Source organism: Pygocentrus nattereri, chromosome 6 (genome assembly GCF_015220715.1).
Source record: "Pygocentrus nattereri isolate fPygNat1 chromosome 6, fPygNat1.pri, whole genome shotgun sequence".
Taxonomy (NCBI): domain Eukaryota; kingdom Metazoa; phylum Chordata; class Actinopteri; order Characiformes; family Serrasalmidae; genus Pygocentrus; species Pygocentrus nattereri.
In genome coordinates, this window is record NC_051216.1 from 14,467,466 (window position 1) to 14,481,102 (window position 13,637).

The following is a 13,637-nucleotide window of genomic DNA, read 5'->3' on the forward strand; positions in this document are numbered from 1 at the left end:
GTTTCTCTGTGAATAGTAGGTCTGCTGGTTCATGCACTCCCTGCTGGATTGTTTTGGGGTCTGGACATCTAGTTGGACAACGGTTGTCACATTTGTGATGCTTCAGAGGTCTGTAACATGGGATGTTGCCAGTAGACCGATTAGTATCCATCTACTGAAGTGTCTATAAATGACTGATGCCTACTGATGATAATATGGTGGACTTGCACTACCGTTATTGCTGGTTCCGACCCACTCTGACCAAACCAATCAACCAGAGAGAGAAGTGTGTTCACTCTTGCCTCTGGTTTCGTTTTGACAATATTGCATTTGGTATGTTTAGGCCTTGTTTTCGTACGATGCACTTTATCCAGTCTTTGGTGTCATTGGTGGCTGATGTGTATATGCGTGTGTGTCTGTGTATGTAAGAGAAAAAAAATCTTTCTGGATGGTGCAACAGATGCGAATGCCAAGTCACGCTACAGCCTACTCAGCAATCATTGCAGTGGAACCCATTCTGCTCAGCAATGATTGTAATGGAGCACATATAGTTCATTTTCCTCACAAGCCAAATACTCTGTACTGGAACAGGCCTCAAAGTGTTAAAATCTGCTGTAACATTTTTTTTTTCCCTCCTTCAAGACAACAGTTGTTAGTTTGCCCAGTTTCAGTACAAATTGATTCTATGCAATGTTTTTTTTTTTTTCCCCTCCTCTCATAATGGATTAAAACTAAGATAATTTGGTAACTGGCAGATTGTTGATCTCAGATTGCTGGTCTGCTTGTCCTCCTCAGGTCTTTCGGTGAGGAACTGCATTAGAGTTGCTGCTGTTTTACGCATATGGTTTTCAAATCAGGTGTAGGATCAGAGGTGATGAGCATTTCTTTATGGTAGTCTATATGTTATTGTGTCTGTGTAAGAGAATATGAAAGCCTCACCAAGGTGAGTGATGACTGACTCAGATGGAACTTCTCAAGGTTGTGGGACTCTTTAATGCGAGGCGTGCCTGAGGTCTTCAGAATTCCCTCGAGCAGCAGCACACTGTTATGCAAGCCTACAGAGTACATGGAAAGGGTGTAAAAAAAAAAAAAGGTTAAAGAAGAAAAGGAGCTGTAACAAAGCAATTTCAGAAGTGAAACGCTGTACCATTGATGATGTAAATGAAAAGATTATTTTAAATCCTTGTAAATAAAACTGTACAAAAGAGTGAAACAAAAAGATAAGTTAATATCACTGCGATGCAGAAAGAAATGAATCTGTATATTGGTGAATAAATCTTGTGCTGTAACTGCTTTGTGCCTGTGATTTTATTCACTTAGTCTTTAGGAGATTTATTACTGACTCTGTGTTCTGTGTGATTCATAGTGTGGTTACCTTAGAATGACCATGTGCAAAAATGTAGAATTGAACGTTATACAGTTTTAATCCTTGTGTGCCACAGGCATATTTCCCTGCTTCTTAGTTAACTGAATAACACGTTGGTGTAGGAAACTGTTCCTGAAATTTATAAAATGCCTTCACATTATGCATTAATAACTTAACAGCAGAGCATTACTTCTCAAAACCTCATTTTGAAATATGTACAAGAGATGCGGAAAGCCTGCAAAGTGACCACATCTTTGAATTCAGTGATGTGAAGTGGGTGAAATCAGCCTGGCATTTCACTGTGCTGTATTTCAAATATTTCCTGTAACGTTAATCTGTCTATGCACAGTTCACTGGCCAAATACCTACAAGGACGTTCCTTCAGATATTCTAATCCTTTCGTTCATGCCCTCCATCCGTGTGTACAGTTGATCATGTGTCGTTTTCTTGGTAAAATGGATGTTGGCGACCTACAACCCATTTATTACATTCAAATATTCAAAATCAAACCGAACTCTGGCGTAAGTAAAACCGTTAAAAGTAAGTGTGTCTTGGTTTTGGGACACTAGTTTGTTGTGGTTTTGAGTGTGTAAAAACCTTTTACGTCCAGCTAACGCTAGCTGAGCTAACGCTCGTTAACACCGCTGTCTTACCGTGTGTTCGCTGCCTAGGCTGTTGGCTAATGTTATCTTGTTTTTCTTACTAGCCGTACAGAGCCCCGTAGGGGTCACTAACGAGAAATAAAAACGGTGAAAAGGAAAAACTGTAACCGCAGTTTAGTAAACCGTACTCTCAGTTTATAAACCGCTGGCGGATTTGTAAACTGTACTCTCGATTAGCAAAACTGTACCCACAGGGTAGTTAGTTAGTTAGCCAGCCAGCCACAACAGAAGAATGAGAGGATGGCTAGTGAGTAAAACGAGCTAACGCTAACTAGCCAACAACAGACAGCGAACACATGGTGAGACGCCGGTATCAGCTAGCTCGCTAGATAACTGCACACGCTACGCTACAGGCCACGTTTATGAGATATTTTGAGAAACTGGGTAATTTTTTTATATTTCTGGAGGAGGGCAGGCAACGGAACGAACTGTGTCGACGTTTTGTGATGAAAAGATAAATATAAGCAAGTAACTAACCTATATGGACAAGTGGACATTACAATAAAGTAGGTAACAGGTTATGTAGTTAGCTAACTAGCTAATTGTTCTGTACCTTTTACACACTCATTCATGAAGCTTTAGCATTCATGAAATTAAGTTAGAGTTTAACTTTACCGCTTAACTGGAGTGTTTTGTAGAAATGTATTACGCGAATGCACTTGTTTAAAACGAGGCACACAATCTCGTTTTTGCCTGCATTATTCCTCCACGCAGTCAGCGAGGACTGAATGGAGTCTCAGCCCGGAGAGCCTGTTGCATGTTAAAGGTAATAACGTTAAACCCTGAATATGCAAGAATTGCTGTCTATTTATAGCCCAGCGAGCAAACGATGTTGAAATCAGGTGCATGAGCGTCGTTTCGCTACAGTTTCGCTGCAGTTTACAAATCCGTTGGTACAGTTTTGCAAACCTAGACTACCGTTTAAAAACTTGTCTGTACTGTTTATAAACAGAGTACGGATTACTAAACCGCAGGGGACGTGGTGTTGGGGAGCTGTTAGAATAATTAACCTTAGGCCATTTTGTTGCAGGGGGGTTTGGTGATTATTTTTAATCACAATATTTTTCACTGGATGCAACACCATTGTCGTTGACCGCTTAATCCAGATAGAGTCGCGGTCGCAGTTGGGAGAGCAGAGAATCCCAGATGACCCTGTCCCCTGCAACTTCCTCCAGCTCATTCCTAGGGACCCCAAGCCGATCCCAGGCAAAATTGGAGATGTAATCCCTCCAGCGGGTCCTAGGACGACCCCGGGGCCTTATCCCTGGAGGCCGTGCCTGGTACACCCCCACCGGGAGGCGTCCGGGGGCATCCGAATCAGATGCCCGAACCACCTCGGCTGGCTCCTCTCAGTGCGGAGGAGTAGCAGCTCTACTCCAGCAAGCAAGCAGGCAAAATTTATTTATATAGCGCTTTTTACAACAGGTGTTGTCACAAAGCAGCTTTACAAAAGCTCTAACATGGCGGACAATAGAACTACCAATAACATAAACCGAGTCCTGTGCAGAGCGCCGAGGCGCTGGGGCGGGCGACGGGGCCCGAGGCGTAGGCGGTGAGCTGAGGGCGGCAAATCAGTTGCAGGAGGTGAAGACCGGCTGGGGTGGCGGTGAAGGTCTGGAAGGCCGTCTGCGGCGCTGGCGTTCCCAGGGACCAGGTGGGGCTGGGGCTGGCGTGAGAACGGCGTCTCCCGGTGTTCGAAGAGTCGAAGCTGGCGCGACCACAGAGGGGGAAACTTCCCGGGAGGCTTCAAGCTGCGACTTCTGCTGAAGGAGCTCGTCCTGCCTCTTCAGGAGGGCAGTGATCTGCCGGTCCAGCTGGGCCAACTCAGAGCTCAGGGCCTGGAGAGCTCGGTCAGGGGAAGACGCCATGTTGAAAGGGCTGAGGAGAACCTGTGTAGGAGAAGAGAAATAGAAAGAGAGAGGGAGAAAACAAAAAGAGGGAAAAGGCATGAGGGGTTAGCGGTCTGAAAGTGTTAAATATTGAAGTGAAATTTGAACGCTGCTCAATCTGAAGTTCTAAGCTATGGTGCTCTCTGTCGCTCGCAGTGACCTTTGGCCTCCGAGCTTCTCCTGGATGGCCAAGCTCCTCACCCTATCAAATAGAGTTTGGGCAGGCCGTTCTTCCCAGTCACGCCTCTCCAGGTCTCTCAGTCATTGCCAACATGAGCATTGAAGTCCCCCATTAAGACTATGGAGTCTGTAGGCAGGACCCTTTCCAGAACTCTGCCCACTCGCTCCAAGAAGGCCGAATACTCCGACCTGTTGTTTGGTGCATAAGCACACACAACAGTCAGAGGTTTCCTCTCTGCGATTTTAATTCACATTGAGGCAACCTTCTCGTCCACCGGGACAAACTCCAACTGCACGGCCGCCAGCCAGGGACTTGTGAGTATCCCACACCCGCCCGGTGCCTCTCACCCTGTGCAACCCCTGAGTAGGAGAGGGACCAACCCCGATCAAGGAGTTTGGTTCCAGAGCCGACAGTGTGGGTGGAGGTGAGCCAAACTATCTAGTTGGTATCTCTGTCAACAAGCTCTGGCTTCTTCCCCCTCAGTGAGGTTGCGTTCCATGTGCCAAGAGCCAGTTTTTGCCGCAAGGGCCTAGGCTGTCAAGGGCCCCCCTGCAATCTCCCACTGCCTGTGCATCACTGCACCGCTCCCCCATGCTGCATCTTGCGGATGGTGGGCCCACATGGTCCCCCCACGCTCCAGATCTGTTCGCCCTGGGAGACCCTACCAGGAGCATATTGCTCCCGACGACTTTGAAGATCCCTTGACCACACAAGCCCTTCTGGCACGACAAGGCCCCGATCCATGAAGGGTGCAACAGTGTTATGTATAAAATATTTAATTTACCATACTAACTGTTAGTACTTTTACTTAACCGTTGCTCAAGCTCTACACTGATTAACTTGTTGCAAGGCACTCAGCTAGAAATATGGTTTGCTGGCCAGAATTACCTGAAGGCTCATTTTCTCATCATTATCTACATTTATATTAGTTTCTCTGTTTTAGTTTCTGTAAACTTAACCTTTTTTCAAGTTTTTGTTCTGAGATAGATTGGGATTGTATAGAATATATTTTGAACTGCAGTAATATGTAAAACTATGGTTGATTGTGAAACAAATATTTCTAAAAGTGATTTTTAAAACAAGATCTAAGGTACTCGTTTTGAAATACCAACCAATGTGTGAGGCGAGCTCTATTAGATTTTATATATTAAATGCAGCAAACAGATATCATTGTAATAGCACATGTAAAACACCTTAAGTGTCATTTTATCAGTGTGAAGTGAATTGTAGTCTGTGATTAAGAGCTGCCCCAAGTTATACTGTCCGTATAATGGACACAATATTCTGTTTTATTAAAAACCTGCAGTACAGTATGAAAAAATACTGCAGTTTTACTGTGTCCGTTTTACAGCTGAAAGTTTTAACCAGGTTTTACTCATGTTTGTGTTCATAAACATGTAAAACCGGAAATTCGATTTCATTTTGTATTGCCCTGTTTAGAGATGCCATGGTGTGCAAAACCACCAACCAGAGTACCACATACTGCCAACACCTGACTTCAACCACGGTAATTTTATTGTAAAACGTTCTGCAACATTGCAGCAGTGGTTAATATTTCAATAAATACCTTGACAACTATTCTCCAGTGAATTATTTAATTATACTTAGATGCTACTTTCTTTGGTACATTTGAACCTACACTGGACATGGACAAGTATGTCTGTCTACCTACCAGCCAATCTGTCCACCAGCTAATGTACCTTTGATTAAAACCTGCCTGTAACATTTCAGTCCCTGTGTATCCTGTGCCAGAGTTTAAAAGTTGAGTCACAAATAAAACAAATATGAAACAAACAAAAAAAGTCAAACCATGGCTTTTAAAAACATTTCAAATGTGCTGTTTAATGTAGAAAAAATACCAGCATGTTAATCTGCTTTTAATAATTGTGTTTTATAAAATCATTGTAATATAGTATTAAACAGATTTTGGCAGTAGAATAACTATTAGTAGTAGTATATTCATAATGATTATTTATTGATTTATTATTTATTTATTTCCTCTTACAGACTGTAATGAGTTCTTAAGGAATAATCTGTTTGATCTCCTTCTGAGATCTTCATCCCAAGTTATCTGGAATTTAAGGTCTTAAACAGATGCCACTGATAAATAAAAAGATTGCAAGTCAAAGTGTTGTATTTAGTTCTGAATGCAACCTTTTTGAAAAGGGTCTTAAATAGCACTGAAAAAGGGGTCTTCTGTATTTGACACTAACAATAGCAGAAAGCGTGTACTATTTAGTTAAATAAAACCTTTGGTATCTCTGTGGAATCTTTTTGAGAAGCTTGACAGTGTGTTGCTGTATTTAGAACAAGCTGTAATCTGTTGGTTTGCTTCCCAGACTGAGCAGCCCTCGAGATTGGCGTCACTAAAATTAATCTCGTTGAACTTCATAAATAAAATGTCCCTGCAGTTTATAGCGCGCTAGTGTTTTCCAAAGCCCTTACAATCGTTGGCTATAAATTTGAAAGAGTGCCAAGGGTTTTTTATGAATCCAAAGCACTTCATCATCTTTAAATGTGGTTAATTGAGGGTGGTCATTTGGTGTTTGAGATGTTTATTATTAGGATCTCAGAGAGAGAACCTGAATATAAGTTCTGTTTCTTCACATACAGAGCAAACCTAGTTTGTAGAAATACTAGGTCTTGGTTTCTGTCCAAGATTGAGAGCTCAGGTACGTACAGTTATTCATTTTGACCCAAACGTTCAAGAGCATATTATCATTGGTGCTTTGCTGTGATGTCACAGGAGACACTTTGGTGTCATGTTTTGATTGGAACAGCAGAGGGCACTGCTCCAACACATCACACTAGCTGCTGCAGAACGCTGGCAGAGAGGCTTACAGTGCATCCTGAGACGTAAGTGCAACTCCTCTTCATCTTCCCCATTCCTTCCTTCATGCTCATGCCCCGTGTTAAACAGCTTCTCTGTGTTTGAATGCATGCATGCATGCTCTCGTCATTGTAAAGCCTCTCAGTGAGGTGCGGTAGTGGTTTCTCCATCATTCCCCCTGTGTGAATAGTGAAGTCTTGTGGATCTGTCTCCTCTGCTCCTCCCACTCACTCTTTCCTAGGCCTAGCTCCATCCTCACATTTTTCTCGCTCGGCCAGAGAGTGGTGCTGTTTCCATGGCGACAAACCCCACAGGACTAACTGCAGTCCAGCTATGGTTTCAGAGGAGGAGTAAGGGAAGCACATATTTGGCATGATGTGTAGATTGCTATGGATCGATTTCAGTCTTTATTGAGTCTTGCTCTTTTTAGTCATGTGCTTTTGTTAAAACAACAGAAACATTGACTGAAAAATGGACTGCTGGTTTAAATATTTTATGATCTGATTGTAATCTGGCCCAACTGCTATTCTAAAGAGCAAGCACAGCACTTGCTGGGCTGCTTCTCATTGAATCCAGGTTTACTTTCGAAATGAGCAAAGCTTGATTTTCACTCGTAAACTTGTTCTTGCTCCACGACTATGTCAGTTTGACTGTTGCTCTAACACAGCAGTTGAGCTGTTTATATTTGTAGGTTGACTCCTTTGCTCCAGACCAAGACAGGAAATTACACATAGTGTAACATTCACACTCAAATATTCACAATACTTTCTGAATTAAGCTTTTCTCATGCCTAACTGAACTTGTGACATTTGTGTATGTCCTGTGAAATATTCTACATCAGTAAGTCTTGAGATGCCCTCTATTGCTACAATTTACCATGACGCAAAGTGGGGTGAAATTACTTCATACAACAGTTAGTTCCGGCCACACAAGCTGATTGAGAAGCAATCTAACCAAGCTTTTATCTCACCGTAACATCACAAATACCGTATAACCCTGCTGAGACACCATTACTAAGCGACAAGTTTGACAGCTGTAGGAGATGCTCAAGCATTTTGAACGTTTTTACTTCTTACTTCTTTGTGCACAAACAGAAAATGGATACTTTTAAGATCGTGTTTGACCGACAGCCAATTTGGTCAGACTCTGAAGATGAGACTACACTAAATTCCCAAATGGTCATTACCACTGAGCAGCTTTTCAGTCAGCAGCTGTGAGAGACGAAAAATCTAAACAACCTGGAATCAGCCAGAAATTAACCCAGTATCATTCGCCAAACAAAATGGGCTGTAAGATGCTTCACAGACTGGCTGGAACAAAACAACATTAATATTGATTTAGCAAAAATTGACAAAACTGAGCTACACTTGATATTGCAGCAGTTTTATAACTCAGTCTGATTTGGTCAGACTCTGAAAATGAGACGGCACATTTGGCAAATGGTATTCAGTTCATTTCTGGCTGATACCAGGTTTTTTTAGCTATTCTTCTGCCATAGCTGCTGACTGATAAGCTCGCTCAGTGGTGATGACAGTTTCAGAATTGTGACATAGCCACAAGCTGCTTTTTAAGAAACTATAATTTGGCAGAAGGAATTGGTAACATTCAAACATATAAAATGCCATGTTTACTGCCCAATTTATTCATTTTTTATTTGTTTAACTGTATAAAAGCATTAGAACACTCGAGGTCATGTGTTATCGTGTATAACATCTCGACTGTGGTGATGTACGGCAACCTAATTGCACCTGTGATGTTATTTTGCAATAACACACTCCCTCTCGTGTTCTATTGCTTAAATAACGTAGGGGTGGGCGATATGGCAAAAATATTATATCACGATACTTAAAAACGTTTTCACAACACATAAGTATTAGTGTTTTCACACACAGATATAGTGCACCAGTAATACTACATTTTAAAATGGTCATGGTCAATGTTCTTTAAGTATGGGTAATCACAATGTGCTTAGAAAAGCACCGTGTCTATCATAATAATATAATGTAATACTGCAGTGATAAAATATCATCATAATGCTCACCCCACTATAAGATACAGCCTGAAGTGGCGTACTGTTTTTATACAATGACAGAAACTCGGTGCCTTAACATGTAATACAGTTGAAGTATGCAGTTAAGTGTGTGTGTATCATGTGTTTTATAATGCCTTTGAGTGTACCTCAGCTTTGAAACAGTCCATTCTGTAATTTCCACTTCAGAGCTCATGAACACACAATAAAGCGTGTCAAAACAGCATCAGAAATTTGTCTTTTGCCTGTGCCAAAGACGGAGAAAGATGTTGTGGAAAGATGACGACTGTTTGTTCTGTGTTTAGCCTGTTTTTGTGTCTTTGGTATATTCTGTCTTCAAACTTCAAATGAGGGTCTCAAGAGTGACGCAACCGTCTAAACGTTGGCCCTTTCATCAGGAGTTCAATCCCTGGTGATGCTACAGCCATCTGTAGCCGGGAGTCCAAGAGAGCAAAATTGGCCTTGCTATTTGGATGTGTAGGATGGCCCACTCTTCTCCCCCCATCACTCAACACGATGCTGGTCAGCTCAGGCATCTGTTGGCTGACGTAACAGATCTGGCGGTTGCCGCTTTCCTCCATGCTGTCCAATGATGTTGCATGAGCAGCAGTTCAAAAAGAAGGCTGGTTTCACAGGTCTCAGAGGAAGCCTGTGGTGCCTTCACCCTCCTAGCGTTGATATCATTGTTTGATTGGGGGAGTCCTAGCTAGCTGGCAGAACTGGAGTAAATTGGGGAGATAATTGGGTTGAAGAGAAAAAAAAAAGATTTTGTTTGAAAATGCTCCTCAGGGGGTCATGGTCCATGTGTTTGGTTTGCACCAGGGATTTCATGGCAGCATTCTCACTTGTCCTATCAAACTGCACTAAAGGAGAAATTGCACTAGAGTTGTTTTTAATTCAACCAAATTTTCAAGTGCGAACATGCCCGCAGAGTTAAGATAGTACTTCAAAGCCAAGACTGAGAACAGTGCACTACTCCTAAGTGTACAGTGTAGTACTAGTGTGAACTAGTATAGTGTATTCTTCTGTTTTTAAGCTTGTAATCATAGGTAGTGTCCAGCAGATGGCAGTATGTTTTATTCAAGAGTTGATTGAAGTATAGTTTTGTACACTTTTTTTGTGATTTGTGTATTTGCATTTTTAAGCTTCAGTGCGCCATACAAGTGACATTTTTCCAAAATCATAAGCATAACTAAATGCTGCATTCTGCTTTCTTTTTTATAGCACTTTGCCATAGAGCACATTTGAATAGATGCTGAATTACCACAAAGAGATAAGGTGAAAAAAAGGCAGGCATATGTTGCTAGTGACACTATGGGCTTCCAGTCTAGCTGCTATCTTTGACATATGAATCAGTTTCTTTCCAAACTCCTCCTCCAGGCCGTGTGTCACACTTTCTGGAGTTTGCAATTGGCCACAAGTGCCAAGGGACAAATTATGGGGTGTGACAAGCTGGGCTGGAGCATCCGCGCTGTCCAAAAACCGTGACCTATCAGGGTGCAGCTGTCACTGGGTGGCTTAGGGGGCTGCTCTGTCACCTCGGCATGGGCCATGACTGCTGAGGGACGAAGCTATGAGTGAGAGAGGGAGAGCTTAACTTGCAGGGCAAAGGGGGAAGAAAGACGAGGCAACTGTGGGCATAGCAGAACTACGCGACTATAGAGCTGAACACCCCGAGAACACGGCACCCGAAAGGCACACCTACGAACGGGCAGTCGCGTTCCACCGCTAAGACCTGCAGGATCTGACCAGGGAGGGTGAAAAGCACAGGCCAAACTTCCAAAAGGCCATACTGGAAGCTGCTAATGCAACATGATCCTGTGGGACTTGCTCTAAAAATATCAGCCGTCAGGAATACACGGACTCACTGTGGTTGCTTAATTGGCCAAAGATTAAACATTTTCTTTTTTTCTGGGCTAATTAGACTTGTTCAAGGATGTGAGAACCATATTCCAAAATTCTTGGTTGCAAGCATTCTGAAGATAATCTCTGTACGTATTGATGACCTTCACTTGCCTCAGGGCTTTCTAGATAGCGTTTCTTATTTATATGGAGTTGGAGATTTCGTATGCCACTTGAAGCTCTTTAAATATCTAAGGAGACTATCTACTGAAGCCTTGATTGGAGCTGTTTTTACAAGATTTCCAGTAAAACCTTTAAAGCACTGACTACATCAAAATAGTTCATTATGAAATGGAGAGTTGAAACAGAAATTAAGTCAGAAAGTGTAATTTTACTATAAAGTCAAACTGTTTATGCAGCTGACCCTGTGCTGACGTTTGTGCATAAAGTCCAGCATCTCTCTACTGAGTCATGAGGAAGTCTGAGGTGCAGATGACCCTAAAGAAGGGCGCAGAAGATGGATCTGGAGGGGTTGCACCTCCAAGCCCACGGATACCATCAAAACGGGCTAAAGTCAATCCTGACCAGCTGGTGCCTGACCCGAGTTCCGTTTATCCTACACCAACACCCCCTGTCTTCATCCGGAAGATGAGGAACGCTGCCGTGGGTACTGGCTGTGACATCCGACTGAAGGTAGCTGTGGCTGGGGACCCACAACCCTCACTTTACTGGTACCACAACGATGAGCTCCTCAGCATGCATAACCAGGAGTATGGAGGCCTGTGGATCCGGGACTGCAAACCCACTGATGCAGGCCTATACACCTGCATTGCTACCAGCTACCTAGGAGAGGCTAAGAGCAGCGCGGTCCTCGCAGTCTTGGATCTGGGAGAAGGTAACCTGGGATAACTTTCATCAGTCTGCTGGTTGATAGCTTTTGTGAAATGCAACCTACATCCTTTTTGGGACCATTGTGTCTCTCTTAAGCTCTTTGGTGAACTCAAAAGTGGTTGAAGATGCCCTGAAATATATTTTCTAATCAGATTTTAATGTATAGCTTACACTGTAAATGTGCCCTGCAGGGATACAATGTGCTCTTTAATGAAGCTCATGCTGTTAATTGTTACATATTGCGCTGGGAGGGGAGAAAAGAGGGGAAAAGGTTGGTGTTCTCACTTTAATGGGTCAGAGTGACAATGATTTGGCGCAAACGAGATAATTTGCCCAATGGGCAGCTTGTCCTCTCAGATGTGTGTGTGTCTCACAAAATGGTGGATCGTCCAAACAAGTTAAGTAAAATGGAGCTCCCTGGATCCCCTTTTCTAGTTGTCTAGTTGTGTGTGTGGAGGGGATTAGTTTGGTGGCAGTTGGAAAGCTGAATGAAACTGCTCCCAAAGTGATCCCAAACTGTCCCAAAGTGGAGCTGTAAAATTACAGTGGAGAGTGGCTCACTTCCTGCTCAGTAATGTATTGGAGGGTTGAATAACCCAAGCCCGTTAGCTCAAGGCCTGGTTCAGAAGCCTGAACATGTCATGTGTGTATTTATTACCTGCTACTTTGAATGACCAGTTGCCAGTGCTAGTTTAACCCGTTAAAGTCAGTGGGTGTGGCTGGTCACTTTCATACGGCATACATTATATAACAGTTTCATAGTAGTTACTGGGTAATTTATATTACTAGGTTTTACGTTTTAGGATTAAAAGGATCATTATAAGCCTTGACTCAATATGTAAAGCCACATGTACTTCTTCATATTAAAACTTATTACGTTTGGTTCATCAGTGTTCAGTTATGTTACATTTATTGTGCTGATGACAGAATAACAAAGTCATGTGATAGCTGGGAGCTTCCATGAAAAATATACTTTTTTGTTTTTAGTGCGTTTGTGTGTTACACATGGTGTAACATTCAAACACAAACCCACTTATAGATAATGTGATTAAATAATGTGATTATTTAGTTGTGTGGGGGGGGGGGGTATGAATATGCATATTTTATTTATAGTGTTGATTTTTCATTGCTTGATCGCCAGAAAGCTGAAACAATTTAATTGCGTGATCCATTTTGTGTGATTCGTTCTTGTTCCCATTACTTGTACTTGTTAGTAGAATAGCAAGAACCTTGCTCATTCGGCTACACTGTGTACTGGCAGAGTTACCGTATCACTCATACCACCTTCAGTGTCAAACTATCAGCAGAATGGCTGTGTTTTACAGACTGCTCTAGTCCAGGTCCTTTAGGGTCAATACATCAGTAGAAATAGTTTACAGGGCATTAGGTTTTGATTTAGCTCTGTCACATTTTCACCTTTACTTGTGTGATAAAAGCAGAGTCCTTTCCTTTTTCCCTTCCCGGTGTAGACTTGATCAGTTACATTGCACTGCTTTGCATTACACTGTAGATGTCTGTGAAAGTCCATTTATGGGTCAGTTGATGTACAGGTGGTCATCAGGGATTGTTTTTGAGCGTTGCTATCTCCTATGTGAAGCCCTGTGTGGTGTAAGTAATGCAATGTCTGTTTCTGTATCGCAAGGGTCTCTGCCAAAAAAGCAGTCCTGCATGCGTCAGTGCTTTCCAGCCTTAACCCCACACACCTGTTCCGTCACTCATGGCTGCTTACTCTCTTTCTCTCTGTCTCACTCACTCTCTTTCTCTCTCTCTCTCTCTCTCTCTCTCTCTCTCTCTCTCTCTCTCTCTCTCTCTCTCTCTCTCTCTCTCTCTCTCTCTCTCTCTCCATTTTCTCCTCTCTCTCTCTCTCTTTGTCTGTCTCTTACTCTCATTCCTCTGTCTCTTCTTTCATTCTTTTTCTTAGCCACTGTTTCTCTCTCACACACTTTGTCTGTGTTCCCTGTCCTCCAC

General features: G+C 42.6%; 1 protein-coding gene across 1 annotated transcript in view; it reads left to right on the forward strand.

Moving 5' to 3' along the window:
* The first annotated feature begins 10,465 nt into the window (after positions 1–10,465).
* spegb (striated muscle enriched protein kinase b) overlaps positions 10,466–13,637 on the forward strand; it is a 95,779-nt gene continuing 92,607 nt past the window's right edge. The window contains exon 1 of the mRNA XM_017691531.2: positions 10,466–11,673. Coding sequence (XP_017547020.2) covers positions 11,250–11,673 — 424 coding nt within the window. The 5' untranslated portion in view covers positions 10,466–11,249. The remainder of the gene's footprint in view (positions 11,674–13,637) is intronic.